The sequence below is a fragment of the Gasterosteus aculeatus genome, chromosome 3, assembly GCF_964276395.1.
Source record: "Gasterosteus aculeatus chromosome 3, fGasAcu3.hap1.1, whole genome shotgun sequence".
Taxonomy (NCBI): Eukaryota; Metazoa; Chordata; class Actinopteri; order Perciformes; family Gasterosteidae; genus Gasterosteus; species Gasterosteus aculeatus.
Window position 1 is genome coordinate 13,152,579 of NC_135690.1, and position 19,729 is coordinate 13,172,307.

The following is a 19,729-nucleotide window of genomic DNA, read 5'->3' on the forward strand; positions in this document are numbered from 1 at the left end:
TGAATGTAGGGACGTTCGCAGTGAACGCGACTTTCATGCCGGGCAGTGAAATTAAAATAGAAAGATTTCACACAGCAGTAAATAGCAGCGCGGCTTCCGCGTGTCTCAATGCATAGAGAGGTTTAGCATTTGGGCTAAAAATAAAGCGTGCAGAGCGATGCTGCGTCAGCCTCTGAGTCTGTCACCCTGAGTGGCGGCTCGGGCTCAGTAAGACGCGCGACTGTTGGCTTTGGGTCCCGGCAGCGGCCAAGGAGCCCTGATCCCATCGAGGACGGGGTCGGGGACACGTTTAATTCGTCACATGACATCACCTATAGTGCTGTCACGGGGGTCACTGTAATTCAATTATCCCCTAACCCCTCCCATTCCCACAAGTGAACCGAGCCAACCGGCCCGCGCTCCGGCACGCGGGTCCAGTAGGATTTGTTTTTCTTCACCGTCTGCCTTGTCTCGCTCGGCCCCCGTGTCATCATCTTTGTGTCAAGATGTTTCCACTGTATCAGTGTGAAGCTGACCTTCGTCTTTTTTTTTTCTTTTTTTTTTTTGTGGTTTGGCAAGGCTGTCTTTGCGCAGCGTGTAATGTCTTCGGGCCGAATAGAGTTAGACTTTCCAAACATGCCCCACAGCGCAGAGTTCACCAGAGTTAAACACAAGGCATTTGATCCCGGGCTATTTGTGCTGCGTTTCGTATGCAACCAAAAGTAAAGTGTTTCAATATTAATCATTTCTAAAAATTGAAATGAAATGAAGTAGGAATTACTGCAAATGAATTGTAAGCAACAATTCATTAAATATTGTACAATTTGAATCTATATTGTGACACAGGTTTTTTAGAATTGTATAAGAGTATTTTCCCCCTATATTTATTTTTGCCATCTTCAGTCACCAAACCCTACAGTTGTATTTAAAGAATCACACCCAGCAGGGAAACCGCTCGCTAACCTGCATTTTACTGCGTTTTCGCGTTCTATGTTTACTCTTGTAAATACACTCTCTCTTCTGCTCCGTCTCCATGAGAGCAAGATTGCCCCCATCTCAAATTCAGGTAATCATAGCATTTACGGATAAAAAGCCAGAGCCAAGCATATTCATTAAGAGTCAAGGGTGCTCTCCTGTGACAAGCGCTCACAAGCCTTCTTATTAACAATACACCCAAACGAGCTTGCATAAATGGGAAATGAATAAAATAAAGGTATAGACTTGTAGAGCAGCGTGGCTCTGGTCCGAGCTTAGCCCGCGGTTGGAGTTTAATGTAAGCACACATGGGAAAAGGCCCAGACCTGCTATTACCCAGACTGTAAAGCAAACAGACATAGAATTAAAATAAGACAGTTGAGGGGGCAAAATAACACCCACCACTAATGGCAGGGTGGCGCGCATTTGATCCAGCCTGTAATTTTTATGCAACTTAATTATGTGAACTTGATAGTTCTGGTTTGGATTTCCTGTGTTACGAGGCAGACACCAGACAGACACCGTGGGCGCGATTCTGATTACACGGGTTCAGTCTGGTGTCCTTGCCTCCTCCTCCAACTGGCGTGAGCAACGTTAGGCCTTGTGTAAAACCTCCCAAGTTACCCACAGTGCATTGCTGGCTCATCATCATCAATGTGTTTGTTTGTAACACTCAAGGTGGTACAATTCCTCCGGATGTTCGAAGCACAAATATGTGCAAGACATCCTCGGGCGGCGGCAACACCGGCGTAGTGGCCGCGTGCCGTCGTTCGTCTCGCCTCGTCATTGAGTCGGCGCGCAGTGCAGGGCGATTACTCTGCGCGCTGTTCGCAGACGCCTCATCGATCCCCGGGGAGCTCTGCCTAATCCACCGGCTTTCTACACAGCCTCCTGGTGCACACCGGGCCCCCCCCCCCCCCCCCCCCCCCCCGGACCCACAAGGTCAGCCTCAAAGTCACACATAGCCGGCACATAAATGTAATGGTTATCTTTTTGTAGTGCTGTCACCGTGAGTTATTTCGTTGGCTTTAATAAGCTTTTGATGTATGTGTCTCTCCTCGTGCCTCTCTGGCTCGTGATCTTGGGTGGCTTTCGGGGCGCGAGGCGAGACCACCGAGGCCTTTGTATCCGAGCCTGCTCTTTTAATTCGCGGTGGCAGATTACAATGAGACCGTAATTACCGTCGTTTTACTTTTGACTTTTTACATCAAACCACATGCCACAGCCTTTTAGTTTCTTATTAATGTCCTGCCACTTACCACCGATACATTAATTATGTTTTGTTAAGTTTCGTTAACAGGGAGCTATTGTGTTTCTTTATTTTACGAGGGATGAACTGCACTAAGTGCTAAGTTCCAATGGTAAACACACATGTAATACCCCAAATAGCCAGCCATATGGTAAAAGAACAAGCCACCAGCCGAGCGCTATACATTGATTTGATAATTTATAAGGTTCCTACAAAGGACTAATGTGATTGATTGAAGTGGCAAAGTGGTTTGAGAGGGGTGGCCAGACGGGGGCGGGGGAGGCTGGGCGCCTTGTTTTTTTTTTTTTAGTGTCCATATGGTCACCCAGTTCTAAAACTGACAGGGGTAGAAATTGATTCTTTTTTAATTAAAAGTAACCATATCCACCTTGGAGAGCCATTTGGGGAGTAATGCAGTTAGCGCACAGCTGTGGTCCACACACATCACGCGCGTCGAGGACGGATACGGCGGAGGGAGAACAAAACAAAAGCGAGCGCACACCAAGAAACCACCTGCAAGATAAAGAATGCAATTTAGAGGTTGGAGAGATTTGATGGAAAGTTGTTTTTCATAAGCCAGCGCAGCAATGTCAGAGTGGACTGAGGAACGGGTCGCCGTGGGGTTAATGATGTGAGATTAATAGTTTAATTATGGAGCTCAATAGCAGAGCCACAGGCAGTCACCCAAACCCTCTGCCGTGTGCCGTATTTGGCAATGCCACAGGACGACAGGACCCGCCGGTGTCCTTCAAGAAGAGGACAGCTGGAGAAAGACATTTAAGGTCTTTGTTCATACCGAAGGCGCGCACGTTCCTCATTGTTACCCGTTACACCCCTACGTATTCCTGCCCAATCAGCGGTTTGGTTGCATTCTTGTGTGGACTGACATGAAATAGGACATAAAATGGTAACTTTTTAGCCCATTGCCATGCACCCATTATTCACTGATCCTCCAAGACGTATTCACCCCGATGGACATGTAGCAGCATAAAGCCCAGTCGGATCGCAAAACACGCCTGCTGGGCTAAAGCCAGGATGTCTTTGTTATTCTATGTTGCCGCGGTAACATAATTTAATTTCTCCCTCAATTTTGCCGAGTGGAGAGTTAAACCATCGAAGACCTCGGGACCGTGTGGGTGAGACGATGAGAACAATGGAAGGGGCTCTCTGTGGTCTCTGAGGGAGGGCTAATCTAGAGGAGGCAAATTAATGAGGTTAGTGGGGTCGCGAGGGGGCTGCCTGGTGATGGATGATGAGCTAACCCCAAAACGGGAGAAGCTAGGATCAGCTGCGAAGCCCCCCCCCACCTCCGCAGTCCCACCCCACCGCCTCCCGGGATCACTAAACACACTTAACATTTTCTCCACACTGCTCTATTAATTTTAGGGCCTGAGCCAAGGTGACCATTGGACTTTACCCAGCTACATTACCAAGGACCCCCCCCCCTCCCCTGCCCCCCCCCCCCCCCCACCTACCCACCCAATCCTTTGCCCTGAATCCCCCTTCGTACTCCCACAGCAACAAGCTTGGATTTCCATAAGATATCTTGCTAGATGCTTTATTACGTATTCAAGCCGCATTCAAAATGCACCTTTCCTCCTTTTGTATTTTCTTACCCACCCACACGCGCGCCTCCAAATGCCACGCTCAGTCGCTCCTCCGCGGTTTCCCAATGGAAAAAAAAAAAAAAAACGCGCTTTTATGTCATGACGGGGCAGATGACAATATTTCATCAAGCGGGTGAAATGAGCCCCGGGGGTGATGTGGCCCCCGGATTACGACGACGACCTGTGCGGTACGAGGCTGGTCTTCTCGGTTATTCGGTCAACTATTATGATCCCAGGAGTGATTTAGCATCTGACATTTGCATTGTCACCATTGTGTGGCGGAGCATCCGCTCAGATAATCATATGGTCAGTGTCCAATCAGCAGAGAACATGGACTGTAATGTACAAAGTTTGAATAACCATCATTTTCATCAAAGTGTCATATTTTTCCTTATTCAATAGTGCAGCAAAATGAGTGTGATCTCACAAAAGTATGACAAAGACGTTAGTGTCTAATCAAAACCCTATGTTACTGAAAATGTTGTATAAATGATGAGTTCCTCCTGGATGAACAAAATATTCATACAATTTCTTTTTTTCTTTATTTTTTTATTTCCCCCCGTATTTTTTTAAGCGGATCTCTATTTCAAGTAAACCTTTTTTAGGACTATATTCGCAATAAAGGAAACGCCCCACAATCAACTTATTGTGAGAGGTTTTTTTTTTGTGATCTGCAATTGAATCCTATATTGTTCCATCTCTCACGCCAGGTAATATAAAATTGGAAAATTGTGTGATTACAAAATAACACTCATATCCTAGCTGTCACCGTCACAAAGTACACACTGAAGCATTTATCCTCCTGTGCTTTTCATACAGCAGGATTTAAATGCAATGGCCACCAAAGTACATTACTTTGTTTTGTTTTTTCTGCAAATGTCATTTATTGACTGACAGTCAGGAAGAGAGGAAGAGAACAGACTTGAGAGATACCCCCCCATGCTCATAATCGGCTTGAGAAGATGAAAGCCATTACATTAATGTTGCTCACACTGGGAAGAGAGGAGTGAAGGGTAATTGCACTTAGAGTTCTTGTTCTTCTCCGCTGTCTTGAATAATTCACTGCAGGCTGGAAGGTCCGGCAGAAAGCCCGTCTTCATGGTCCACGTGGGCATTGGAAGTTTGATGTTTTTTTTCTTTTTCTAAGGTTGAGATATTTTGTCTTAAGTACGGTATCTCGCGATGATGAATGGAGTTGCTGTTGCCGTTTCACTGAAGTTCTGATAAAGCTTTAAAAGCGCCATCAATCTTCTGCCACTATGCTATCATTTTCCCAACCAAAAGAAAATATATATCTCTTTTCGGCCCCGGGCCTCGTGACGAATGAATGCAGTGTGAAGTGACTGTCAACGAGTGGGAGTGGAAAGTGCAACAAAACTGGACTACATCTTCAAACATGTGGGGGAAAGAAAAAAAAACTCCACCCCCCACCGGCCCCAGTTTGAAACCAGGATGTTCTCGGTGCGGACCTTTATGGCTCCGAAAATGTATGCGATTTACGATTTCAAGCTCAATTGTCTGACCTAAAAGCATTTAAGATGAAAAATGCTTTGAGTTCAGCTGTAAAACCGAAATGCAGATAACAAACACAATGTTCATTTGGTTAAACAAACAGCCCGAGGTGCAGTTGACTTTATTGGGGTAAATAACTTGCAGGGGAGGGAGCTTCATATGGAATTAATTGCAAACAAGTTCCCTGCTAATGGCCCAAAAAGGCCTTAATGAAAGTGTGCCTTTAATACAACCAGAGCTGATGCCATCAGACAAATTCCCGCTAAGTGTTGCCTCATGAAAACGATAACTCGCTAATCAATTATTCATAAGAATAAATGGTTCTCCCTCTGCCGCGTGGGTATCGATCCCTGATACTCTGCACCACAGAGTGATTCTCATTGGGCACTCTGGCAGGCTTGGGAATACACTAATTGTTCGCCACACAAGTGCCATTTGCACGACTCTCCCTGCTGTCTCTGCACTTATTAGAAAGCCTTGCTCCGAGGCCCCTGAAAGGGATTAGAGAGAGCGCTGTGAAGCGGCTCGGGAGGTGTGCCGTGCGGTTACCCTGCACTTCCAGGGAGTCGGAACAGCAAAACATGCCTCCTGCACAACCTCGTTCCATTTCATCCTGTGTTTTCTTATGTGACCCGTATTAGTTTATTCATTCAAACCTAATTACTGGTGCTGTCCTTGTTGACGTTTTTCTGCTGTGCTTGTAAAGGCGTTGCTCGTTACCCCCCCCCAAAACCGTCCGCTGTGTCGAGTGAAGATTCAATGTTTGGGAAGCTCCGTGCCTTTCTATCTCGCCGATGACCTCAGACATCCCGCAATACGCCTGCAGGCTTATTGTTTACTGAGAGAAGCTGCTTAACCTCCCACACGGAGCCGTCAGCAGCCTCACCAGGGTCGACACCAGATATCTGTGCAGATATTTACAATAGCCTGCCTTCAAGATCACATTTCAAGGCCATCGAGCGCAGATGGTTGTGATTATACGTGAGAATACAGCGGCTATGTGTAAAAACACAACAGCAAAATTACTAAATGTTGCATTTTATTTCTAATAACCGGGGAGAGAGGTAAGGCGTTTAAAAGGGTTTGCATTCATTTCCATAATAACTCATTTAAATGATTTGTTTGATAATCATGTCTGTGTGTGGCCGTATGCGTGTGTGGATTCAAGAAACACCTTATTAGCCAGTGTGCTGTTTTCTGCTTTGATTAAGTTATTCCATTCATTAGTTGGGACATGAAAGCCTCTTAACTCTACAAACAAATGTTATTTTTCCCCCACCACTATCCGTAATGATGTTCCCTTCCCTTTGCGACCTTCCTGATGCATCCATTCGGTCCTCGTAACCAAACTGTTGACCGATTGACTTGTGATCCAGACGTTCATCTGCTTTGATCATTTATTTATTTGCATCCCACTTCTGGTGTTCTCATGGAATATGAAGTATTCAACGAGTCGATAACCTCAACCCCTGAAATCCTGGCACCCCAGCACCCCACAGCGGGCCTGACAGTTGTGGCAGCACTTCCCTCACCTGCCAGCGAGAGGAGAGCCTGCGTTAAAGCCTCGGGTGTCGAGATAAGAGTTTTCAGGGCAAAGTATCAAAGCCTCGAAGAAGTGCGGCTCAAAGCTCGCAGCCGCATGGCTGGGAGACGGATTTGCATAGGCAGGTTTACGTGTTTTCCACCTCGCCCCCGACATTGTTTCCGCGTGACAACCGCCTGACAGCCGGGGAAGATGGGACACGGGCAGAGAAGAAAATAATAAAAAAACAGGGTCGAGTCTGGATTTTGCCTCCGTAAAAAAAGAACCGACAAACCCAGCAGTTTGATATCCTCGCACGACGGCAGAGCGATGGAGGAACTGTGCTCAGTTCAAAAATAAACACTTGTGCCCTTTTGGAGTGTGGTAGCAGAACTATTTAGCCTGTAAGGCAGCGGTTCGGGGGTCGTCGCAGACCTTTTTTTTGAGATTTGTGATTGAATGCGTTGCTGAGATCTGGCTTAACGACGCTTCGAATCCGTTTTAGTCAAAGGTTAACTATCCCGCTTTTTAAGAGGCTTAAAACAGGAAAAAGCTCAGCGACGATTTCCTTCCTCTTATCCTTAAAAATCTTCACGATTTCTAAGATTCTTCACTCAAACACACAAGCTTACGTCCTTTTTTTAATTTTTCGGCCTCGACCAAGATCAGTTTAACGCGCCCCGACCCCTCAGTGTGGAAAAAAGCCCCTCACAACTTAAATGCTCCTGCTGCGGACAGATGTTGGCAGCATGTCTTGGAAGTAACGTCTATAATCAGGTCTGGAGGATTCCAAACTCCCCACCCAGAGCACGCACAGACTCCCACTCTCCCAAAGGCTTATCAGGGTTTGAATCATTAGCACAGCTCCCCCGCCGCCGCCGCCTGCGCGTCAACGCCGCTGAAAGCCATTTGGTAGCGCGCGGCGGCGCTGCGAGCCTCGTCCCCCGGCAGGATGAAAATACCATTCAAATGTCAGGTGGGTTTAGGTACTGCGAAGGGGTCGCAGGTCACAGAAGGATGTGTGCTTGTGTTGGACTGCGGTGTGTCGGCGAGCGCGCAGGACTGCCTACTCTCACTACTCACGCTGCACTACAGCACACTTCAGTGTTATATAAAATGCTGGACATTTGATGGGATTTTAAAAATATTTTTCCTTTTTTGGCTTCCTCGTGATTTGATTTGATTTTTTTAAATCAAAGAACGATGTCATCTTTAATTTATTTTACCAAGGTGACAGGTATTTGACAGCGACTTGCTCCCGAAAAAAAAAAAACACAGGTCATAAAATGTATTTTTTCAAGCGTAAATAGCACCGGATATAATACTTTTTAATAAATGTTTACAAATGCAACTACACTGCTGTTATCTGCAAGGCCACCTTACATCACGCTTGACACCCAACCTTGTCAGATAGTCAACAGAAGTACTGAGACAGCTGCCCGTACCTGTCGGCTGCCGCATTGCTCGAAGGAAGCTCTTCAACAATGACAGACGCAACCACATCTCTCTCTCTCGCACTCTCTGTCTCTCGCTCGCTCGCCAAATGAGGGCAGGGGTTGACGTTACCACTGCTAGACATGGAGAATATTCTCGCTGAAGGCCTTATCCCTCCCCGTCAACCGAAGTGCTATTAGAGCACAGAGAGCCTCTGCTGGATTCCAGCGTGTGCTCCGGGGGGGGCTGGCGTCTTCTCAGTGGAGACGGCGTAACGATTCGCTCTCTCGTCACCACCTCCCTCCCTAAAGCGTCTGGAGATGAAACCCGAGCTGACGGACGGAGGCGATAATGAGGCCGTGGCGTCGGGCTTGGCGCTCTGTGTGTGTGTGTGTGTGTGTGTGTGTGCGTAAATAAAGCGCAACGCACAGCGGCTATTGCGTGGAGCCAAGGTGCGCTCTTTGTGGCCTCACGTCAACCTGAGACAGGCTGTCGTCGGCACACACGCAACCCATTGTCCCGCGCACAATGCTGTTGGGTGTGGTGCTTGGTTTAAAAAACTAAAAAAACACCCCGAAGGCAAACGGAAAAATTCGATAGGTGTGTTGTTGCGCCCACACGTAAAGAATAATTATCACAATAAGGTTTCAGAATCACATGAGTCATAGCCTTGTTTGGACTAATTAATGCCTCATAAAACCAAAATAGGTGCTCTGAGTTCCACTCCCACAGTGTCTAATTCACCAACACCAACTTCTTTTATTTTCCGTTTTTTGTGTAGGAGTTGGTCTACTCATCTAGATCCATCCTTTGGGTTTGATGCATTACCTCGCGTTTTGACGTGGTTTTTGCTTCACAAACTCTGCAGTTTCAAATTGAAAGTCGAGGCCGGGGTGAGAAATTGAACACGATAAAGTGACAGGCAGGCAAACAAATACCAGATGTTTCTGCTGTGTGGGATTTTTCATTTTAGCCTTTTGTGTGGAGAAAATGATGCTCTTAAATAATCCAAGTTTTTAAAACGTAAATGTGACTGGTAGCAGGCACTAACCCTCCCTTCTGCTCCCCTTCTCCCTCGCCTCCTTTTCCTCTCTCCTTCCACCGTCTTCTCTGCGGCTCGCTCAGGTGTGCCGAGTTTCGTCATATCCCCGGAGGACCAGACGGGCATCTCGGGAGGAGTCGCGTCGTTTGTGTGCCAGGCCACCGGGGAGCCCAAACCCAGAATCACCTGGAGGAAGAAAGGCAAGAGAGTCAGCTCCCAGCGCTTCGAGGTGAGCGGCCGCGCGTGACTCTCGGACCTCCGGGCGCTCGCGCGCAGACACACACAAGCGCCATCGGGCCTCCAGCACCGCATGCTCAAACAACACCTTTTGCAACCCGCTCTCGTTAGCGCGCTGGCGGCGCTTACGCTGAGCACACATGCGCTCGGCACAGCACTCACAATCAATTGCCCCTATTATTGAGCATCGCACCGACTCTCCCCCTCGCCAAGCGAGACCAGGCGGGCCTCCCTTCTCTTTAATCTCCTTCCATCTTGATTTATAGAGTCTTCTTCATCTCTCTCTGTCCTCATCCTTTCCTTCCCCTGCACCGCTGCTAGCCACACGCCGCCTTGATGTATCACTTGATCTATTTTACCTCCCTCTTATGAGCCCATGTGAACGGAAGGAGGTGTCCTCCAGATGTGGGCGCACTCTGGGTTTTTCGGGCCAGGCTCTGCAGTTTAGTTGGTGGAGCCGGGGGGGTTCTGTTATACTCCCGGTTGGTATTTCCTCATATGAAACCAGTTGGAGTGCTGCAGTACACCACATTCCCTCAAAAAGTCACAGCGGATTCTCATTCGCATTGGAGAGGAAATAAATATATATATTTGTGAAAACGGACCAACATTTTGCTCCGGATAATGCTTCAAACCTAACAAATTTCAAAGGATTCCTTTTCGCACATGGAGCGTGTTTTATGTATGTGTTGCAATGCAGCGATATGGAATTGAAATTGCTGCCCTTTTGCTGTGCCCTCGTAGGCGATCGAGTTTGATGACGGCTCGGGCTGCGTGCTGCGGATCCAGCCTCTGCGCACACACAGGGACGAAGCCATTTACGAGTGCACGGCCACCAACAGCGCTGGCGAGATCAACATCAATGCCAAGCTCACAGTGCTGGAAGGTAAGACATTTTTTTGGGGCGGGGGGGGGGGGGGTTCTTTCTCCTTCTTACTTTTGCTTTCACTCTTTTCTCTCACTTCTCTCTCTCAGCATCTTTTTTTCTTTTTTAAAGCTTTTTGTCCAATAAATCCCAAAGCAAATATGAGCGTTTGCCTCAAAGGCTCATACATAAACGTTTGCAAACACTGAGGATTCCTGATATTGGTGTGAGGGAAGAGGAGATCAACAGAATCTTAATGTAAACTCGGGCCGTAAAAAGAATGCAAGGAATGCATTTTAAACTGAGAGAGCATGTAGTTAAGCAACCTAGAATATGCGTGAGCTGCAAGCTGGAAAGTGAAAAATGACAAAGACGTATGACTTGGATAGATACGTGTACATGAGAATGTTTCCCTGCTTATCCTTCAGGAAAAATTGCTCCTTATGAACGTACACCGTTTTTCTAGCTGCACTTAATGCCGCTGTTTCGACCTCCGCGGACCCCTTTCCCTTCCCGACCCGTAGAGTTCTGTATGTGATTTATGCCCCTCTCCTGTGCACGGCCTTCCACATCGCTGAGCTGTGAGGGTGAATTTCCTCCTTAATTGATTGTAATTTTTTTCCATGTGGCGTGCTCGTCGCAGCAGGGGTTCATTTCATTAGAAACTTTGAAGAAAAAAGCTGCAGAGCTCGCCAGCAGGAAGATTAAAGCCTTCCACCAGCGTTACGCTGGCATTAAAGCAGAGCCCCGCTCCCTCACACCCAGCCGGTCCATCCCCCGTTTGCATCCCATCTCTCTCTGTCACGTCCACCCTTCCCTTTCTCCCTCTGTCCGAGCTGGTTTGATGATATCATGGGCCGCGCTTGCGTAATCGTCCCCAAGGGACTTTTTTCTCCTGCGCAAAGACAACTTTCCTTTCTGCTTCTGCTTTGCACCGTATCGTGAGGAATGCAAACATGCGCTGACTGCGCGTCCCGAGTGAGGAGAGATTACGGCTAGAAAGACGTCAGCGGCCTTGCTCGACGTTGAGCAACCGCTCTCGGCGGCGGCGGACGTGCTCGGCGTGATGCCGCGCTGCTCCATCCGGAGTCGAGAGCCATTCAGACGCTTGGCTCGTAACGGGTGCTTTTATCCACAGGGCTTTACCGGCGCACAGCCGCTCTGCATACATCCGTAGCAGGGAGACTGACCTTTAAGCACGACAGCCTCACCAACTGTGTGCGTCTGAAGGTTCGGTTACAACCCTCAGTCAGAATGATTTGACTTATATCGTTTAACCAGGCATCCTTTTCTTGATACACACAAGCGTCGCCCAAACCGGAACAATTAAAGTTCATGAAATTTGTGCGGGCAGCTTTGTCTTCCCGTGGCAGACCGCCAAAGTCAACGCGTGGCTGCTGAAATGTGAGTGAAAGTCTCGCAGACTATTTAGCCAGGTGAAGAGAGACAGACATTCATTCTTCAACGTTGCCAATTTCTTTTTAATTTGCCGCCAGTAGCCGAGCCGATCTATTCCAAAACTGATGATGATATGAGCTGGTGTATTATAATTGATTGGTGCTGTGATAGTGTTTCTGAAGCGGTTCCACCTGTTGTTTCGCTCAGAAACATCTTCATACTGATTTTCTACTTCAGATAATCAGAATTTATGTTATGAGGGTTAGACAAATATAAGTTCATGTGGAAAAGAAATGAATATACTCCTTAAATAAGTGGTTCTGCTTTTGTTAAATGTGTTTTGACCCTTAAAGTAGCCCTTTGTTTTCACAGAGGCTGGTAGAGAACAGACCCTCACATCATATTTAATCAAAACAACCCTCCAGCACCCCGAGGATGTGCTGGACAACAACCAGCCTGTTCATACATGCACGCACCATCGCACAACCTCACACACACACACACACGGAGTCGTGCATTACCATCACCCAAACACGCCAACTCTGTACAAAGGGACACACTTACGGAGCAATGTTGTCTGCTCGGCTCTATTTTTGGACTATTGTTGGTAGCCTAGTGATACATCAAGTTCATATCAGCAGCAGAAAACAAGAAAACACTGGGGCAGCACCAAACAGACGGGGACTAATGATCCTCCTCCCTGAAGGGGCGGCGGCGCCGTGCAGGTTCTTCCGGAGCGTGTGACACGTGAGAATGTTGCGGTTTGGAATCTATTGATAAAGAAAGCGACAAAGAAACCGGCCGAGCTTTTGTAAACTTTCAATGATTTCTTTAAAGTAATTGTGGGGCCATTGAGCACGACACAGAAGCCGTAAAGCTGCCAACAGTGCAGCTGTCAAGAGGCAGAACTCTATTCAGCGCTGCTGGAAAACACCGTCACCCTCCACACTAATAAAGGTCTGGAAAAATGACTTAGTCAGCGTCAACGTCCTGTTTTGGCATTCCGAAAGAAAAAGTAGCCTCAGACTTTATCACGCGACTTAAAGTACACGTGACTCTGCATCCACATGAAGTTGTCATAATGCGTTGAGCACGCTCGTCCACGGCGGCAGTGAGAGTGGTGAAGTGATTATACGAGTCAATCTGGATTATAGGTTTTAGCAGAGCAAAGGAAGGTCGAGCATTAATTATGATTCCTTCACAAACTGGCTCTTTATTTAGTTATGCCAATCCTCCAAAATGTGGATTAAGACATTCATGTGGTTAGTTATAGTTGCACGTGCTTTCACTCTGCTGAAATGCACGCTGTGTTATTAAAATACCAAAGTTCAGAAGTGCACGATAGGGTCTGGATCACTTGCTTGGGAATTTTATAGCCGAATACGAAATTGTGTCAGTTCTGCCAAATTTTTACAGAAGGAAGAACCAGCAGTCGCCGGAGAAATTCCCTTGGAGGCATTTCTCTTCTCTTCTCTGCTTAGAAACACGGAGGTTGTGTCCAATCGGCTCTCCCTCAACCTTCTCAGCAGTGGAGTCCAACGGTGACACAGAATGTTACCAGTCGTATGAAATGAGCGCGCTGCGTCTGTTTTTGGACTCCTGGCCACTGTGGATGTGTCCTCCCTGGACTTTTTCCCACAACCCGCGTTGCGTTGCCGCTCACCTGTTGGGAATTGCGTAGGCGTGTTCTCGGGCCACACAGCGGCGCGAGGCTTTAGCGCTCCCAGTCACGAGTCCCGGGTCGCTCGGTAATTCTGTCACGCTGTTACAGCCCTGCTCTTTGTTTTCGTGGCGGTTCTCACGCCCCCGCCGGAGAGGTCACCCCACTGAGACTTACGTATGGGCCCAAAGTCTGCTCAGCCATCCCTCATTGTGTGTGTGTGTGTGTGTGTGTGTGTGTGTGTGCGACAGACCCATACATACATACAGTGGAATACTCTTATTCATCAAACTATCTGATGTTCAGCACAAGACTGCATGCAGTCAGTCAGCAGGTGTGATTTGTATGGTTAAAAAATAATGATGCAGAGAATGAAATGAAATATTATCGCTGTCAGTCGCTCGGTCCCAATTATCCCCCCACCCCCCCTTTTCATTTTGGTTTCTGGCTTTTTGACTTCTTTTTTTTATCGCTTCCTCTTCATCTCGCTCTCTATAAACCATAGTGGTCGGTGTGGCTTTGGAGCTGCCGTGGTGTAAAGAGATGGCCAGAGGGAACAATGACTCATTACTTGGGTAACGATGCAGAATGTTTTGACCTCGTGTGCCCCCCCCCCCACACACACACACACACACTCCCTCCTCTGAATTGAACTGCCTCAGTAAATGTTCAGGTAAATGGCGCTTGTCTCGGCGATGTATGAAACGAACTACTGCCGGCCGGAAAAGACGTCTCAGCTCCCGACATCCATCTTAGAGGCGGCGTGCTGCCACTTCCCCCACGTGCGGGCGATACTTCATATTTTCCCCGCTGTTAACATCTGATGAGCATGTGGAATGTAAATGAAATGACAAAGGTGGCGTCAAAGCCACGTCGCGGGACTAATGGTGACGCTGAGACGGATGAGGCTCCGCGGGCCGATGGACAGAGTGACTCCGCGACGAGACCTCTTCACGTGAACGCGTTGGGATCGGGGGGGGGGCGCAAGTCGCTGAGGAAAGCGTTTGTGTTTAAAGCGTTAGTTCTGTCTTCCAAAACGAGCGAAAAGCTGGAAATCTTCTCTCCGCCTGGTGCTGGTGTTCGTTCGCGTCAATCAAAGGCCCCGTGGAGCCCCGCGAGCGTGGAACTCTTAACCCCCGTGTGCTCACGCTCCAACGCTCAATAGGTTCAGCAAACCCCCGCTGAAGTAAAAAGCAAAAGCCAGCATTAAAGTTTCATGTGGTTATGCAAAGGGAGAGCCGCTCGCCAGTCGAGAACTCTTCCCTGAGAGCGCGGCGCCGGGACTCGGTTGCGTCGCCTTGTCCTCTGGGAGACAGCGGACCCGTCTCAGGCAGAGAAGGAACGTTATCTAACGGCACCGGATCAAAAGTACCGTCGTCACCGGAGAACGACTCCGCCGTCAGAGCGAGAATTAGAAAGGTTGTCCTTCAGAACCGGCCGCACACCTTTTTTGAAGTAGCCCGGTGGTGCGTTTTTTTTTTCTGCCTACAAAATGTCGAGGGGAAAAGAATGTTTTGTAAAGGTCAATTGAGAAATATGCAAGCGTTTAAAGCTTCTCCGGTGGGGGGGGGGCTGCTTGCTAGGTGAAAACACGTCAAACATCTGACTCTGGAGTAATACAGACTCTTGTAATATTAATAGAGCTCTGGAGTTATGCCTCTCTAATTTAAGAATCATGCAGCAGTGTTTAAAACCCATCGCTTCCAAATGGAGTTGAGCGTGGTGTCCCAGCTCCGCTGCCCTGAATCTATTTAGTGGCCCTGTGTTTGGTGACAGTAAACAAATTACTGCCTCGCTGGTTAGAAAAGGCCCGTGTCCGCTCGGCATCCATTATCGTCCCCCGTATAGCGCCCCCCCCCCCCCCCCCCCCCACCCCCCCAAAAAAAATGACTGCGACACAATGCCGGTAATAAATATCTCTGGAGCCGAGCGGGTGCGGCCCCGACTGGTAGAACGGGACGGCCCCTCCCCCGCCCCCAGGCTGGATGATGATTTAATACCGAGACAACTTAATCCTTTCCTTTGCGCTAATCAAATCCACAATGACCGAAAAGAAGTTGCGTTGTGTAACTGCGGTTCCCGGTGCGTTCTTGCCCTCTCCGATTCCCCCTCTGTTAAATGTTCATGCCACAATTTGGGAGGAGAGCGAGTGAGAGCGTTTGACGCTGAACGCGAGCCGCGGTGTGGAAGTCTGTTTTGACCTCAGGGTGGAACCGGTTTGACTTCTGTCTCATAACTCGCACTGTGAATACAGACGCACCAACATGCACACACAACCTGTGCCCCCCCCCCCCCCCCCCGCCTCCTCCTCCTTCCCTACTGTATTTCTGAGCTCCATAGTGTCTGTCTGTGTCACAGATTTAATTTCTCCCAACCATCTGCTGGCTGGAGGCCCGGCGTCGTAGATCACATCCAGCACTGACAGATACAAACTGCCTGTGTCTACGCATGCTTCTCCCAAGGACTTTCACAATATGGCGCGGTGGAAGCACCCTCCTGGCCACGCAATCTGCATCCTCGCACCCTCACTTTCAAGGACTTTGGCGCTTGAAGGGGGGCTAAACACTTTTTATTGTTGTGCCACACCACCATATGGAAAGGTACGGACATGAACTTGGTTTCAGGCAAAAAACGAATGATATTAAAGTTTTGTAAAATAATTCTGGTTTTGCACTGTTGCACCACCTTTTGTATGGCGGAAGGATACCATTCACTTTTTACCCAAATAAGGATTCGTTGTGTGTGAGGAGGAATGCAGATAAGGAGTTTGTTGATTTGTGGGTTCGGTAAGTGAGGCTTTAATTTGCAGCAGCCACCTTGCTGAAGCGTCCTTGAACACAACACTAACTCTGTAATCCCTGCAGGCTTGTTGTGCAGCTAACCCTCGTCTGGTCCTTCTCTGTGGATCAATACGTTATAAAAAAAAACCCTGTTTTAAAACAGCGGCAAAGCAGACTTAAAAAAAGATGTACACCTTTTGTAATTTATTATTTTCAGAAGTAGAATCTTTTCTTTTAAGTTGACCAACGTAATGGGAATGAGATCATATGATCAACGGTTAACATTTTTCCACTAGACTAACACCGGTTAATTGATCTGTCCCGTGGGTTTTGTTTGACATTGGGCCAAAATGTCTGCTGTGTTTGTAGCCTAAACATCTGGATGGAGTCATTGTTGCTTTGAGGCAACATTTTCACCCTCTCATCCACTCGTCGACCAATGGCTGCGTGCTTTTGGCGAGCTGCATCAGTAAAGTCTGCAGCGTGAGTGCCGATCAATGCCCAAGGCTGAAAAGAGATGTCAATGAGTTGAAATAACATTCAATAAGTGGCTGATAGAACCAATAGAGCCGGACCTTTAATTGTATGGGGATAAAATGGAAGTTTATGTGTTTTGGTTTTTCGCAGCTCTTTAAAAGTCACTTGATCATTACAGCTTTGCCTGCTTCCCACCACTTTCTGAATTGTTAAAAGCATGTAATTTGGCATTAAATCCTCAAATCACATCTTGCAGCCTGCCCTAATGACTCTCGCAGCGGATTTACATTTCTCTAATACGTCCCGTGACTTCAACCACTTTGGCAAAACCCAACATCCTGAAAGGTATTAAGGAAACGCTGGGATGTATTTATCCTCTTTGAAATGGGCCAGCGGTGTTCAAAGAATGTTTTAAAGTGTCACAGCCCTTCACTCCGCCCCAAAGAACACATTTGCTTGAAAGAAAACCGCAAACCGATTGTAAATGCAATCCTCCCAAGGTATCATCTGTTGCGATGATGATGACGACGACGATTCCTGGTCTTTCTGTGAAGCCGTCGAAAGCACTCAACCATTCAGAGGCCGAGCGGACACTCAAACAGTAACGCCTGAACATCCACAGTCCTGAAATAGATGATGGAAAACCCAGGAAGAGCTCCAATAGCACCGTGTCTGACCATGTATCCATTGTTGCCGCCGCTGTCACACGTTTATTGAGAGCGGAGCTGCAACCTGTCACTGTTTTTTGAAAAAAATCTGAAGTTATAGCGTGTAGAACTCCTTATCTGGATTACGTCCCCGGGCTGCAGAAGGTATCGGCGATGTGACAAGTCGTGCACATCCTTTGGTGTCTTGCACATCGTCTGGGGCCGACAGGGATATCCGCAAATTGACATCTTCTGGTACATATCTGCCCCCCCCCCCCCCTCCCCCCGCTTCTCCAAACAGCTGAAACGGGCTGTCATTATTCAATTGCAGATTTCACCCAAGACTTGCTTGCGCAGGCGTGACCGATGTGATTATCAATAGTGTTCCTGGCGGCGCGCGCTGTGTACAGAGCGACGGCGTTGGAGTGTCGGGGGCAGCGACGCCCGGGATTGATTCATTCCGTGTTTGTCTCCACGTGTGCGTGCGGTACTGGCTCGTGATTGTCTGAGCGCTGGCGTTTTTTTAAATTTTTTTTTATTATTGGTCTGATCCCGGACCAGAGATGGTCGAGCATCTACCGCAAATGTGAAGATCCAGTATAATTGTTGAAGGAACACACAGGCGGGATGGAAACTGTCACTCACAAACGTGCAGCTGAACCTAATTAATATTTGAAGGGTCAAATGCAAGTCGAGTGTATTCTCCCTCTGCACACTGTTCCAGCATAATTTTGGATCGAATCAATTTCTTCATTACTTCATGCTGTTTTTCTTACTTTGGCTAAATGTTTCTTTGCGCTCAGCCATGGATCAACCTCTCCCCCACCCTTCTGACTTTTTTTGTAATGCCAACCGTTGTTAATAGGTCCATCTCATTTAATTCCCTTTTCACGGCACAGAAAAACCATTACAATGTAAATGGAAAGTGGGCTGAAATGACTAATTCTAATAGACTGTACAACAGTCAGTAGCAAGAATTACTCTTGTTGTAGACCCAAGAGTAAACAAATAGATTTCTAACAATTGCTTTGTGTTATTAGCTCTAGCTCTGAGTGGATTTCTTATTGTTTTGGTTGTTTTTTGTACAGATGATTTGTCAAGAATTACACAAAAACTAATTCAATTAGACAATGCACCAGGAAAAGCCGAAATCCTGAAAAACAATAAATCTTAATGTGTATAAAGCACTGCAAGTTGATTTACTATTGTAATTTTAGGCCACATTAGTTAGTGGTGCTGCTCTAAAGTGCCTTCACTGGTAAATGGTTCCCCCTCCTTTAGTACCACACGTCATCTCAAAAATGCGGTTCAGACTATATTTCTGACTTTTTGTCTGACCTCGCATTTGCTGCATTGTATTGTGCACATGTTTCTATTTCTGTACAGGAACTATAAAGCGAAAAACAACACACTGTGCTCGCCAGAAAAACCCCACCTGACATTTCTTTATTTGTTAACAATGACTGCCTGAGCCCAAACCCCAGCAGGTAAAGAGCGAGGTCCAGCTCAAAGCTCTGCAGGCCAGTGAGTAAACGGCTCCCCTGGCCCTGGATGGATGGGCCCACTGCATGTCAGGGGTCCTAATAGCTACACTCAATGAGCTGGCTAATAGGAGTCCTTCCACCCTGACCCCCTTTTTCCTCACACATTTACACGCCGGGCCCTCCCGGCTCACCCACTGGGCCATGCAAGGCTGTGGAGAACCGCCCGCCTCACTATCAACCTCATAGCTTGGCCTTAAGCTTGACATTTTCCTCGTGTTTAAGAGGCGTAGTCCCATTTCCTGTAAGCTGTTGAGCTGTGTTTTTTTTATTTTATTTAAAGGCTGTACTTGATCGGTCTGCTTACAGCTGTCAAAGGCACTGTTGATCTTTCATGTATTACATCAGCATCAATATTTTTAACCTTTTTTTTGGCAAGGGGAGGTTGACTGAGCAGGCCTTCTGGGATTGGGAACGGCCCTGTTTAACACTCACAGCGCCAGAGCAGGTTCGCCAATTAGTTTGACCCACTTGCTTGTTCCTGTCAAACTTGATGGAATTGTGTTTAGAACCAAGATGGTACGAATAGAAATCCCCCCAAATAAAATAGTCGGTGAAATGTAAGCCTTGGATATTTGGTTTTGCTTTAAACATTCGACTTTGACGCGTCCACAGCGTAGTAACAGCGTAGTAACAGTGTAGTAACAGCCGTCAAACATCTTTCCCCTCTACTGCTGTACAGAACAGATGCAATTATGGCATCTGTCTCTTTTTGAGTCGAGCAGTTAATAGGTCATCCAGCAGTGTGATATTTCTGAACACCAACCACTTCTGCAAAGCACAACAAAGTTGAAGCCGCGGACA

At 47.5% G+C, this 19,729-nt stretch overlaps 1 protein-coding gene across 22 annotated transcripts in view; it reads left to right on the forward strand.

Annotated features, from left to right (window-relative positions):
* The window catches only part of ptprfb (protein tyrosine phosphatase receptor type Fb), a 135,122-nt gene that overhangs the window by 46,588 nt on the left and 68,805 nt on the right, over window positions 1-19,729 (forward strand). For all 22 annotated transcript variants that reach the window (XM_078099444.1, XM_078099447.1, XM_078099454.1 and 19 more), the window contains exons 3-4: window positions 9,404-9,549; window positions 10,302-10,443. In XM_078099444.1, the coding sequence (XP_077955570.1) occupies window positions 9,404-9,549; window positions 10,302-10,443 (288 nt within the window). The remainder of the gene's footprint in view (window positions 1-9,403; window positions 9,550-10,301; window positions 10,444-19,729) is intronic.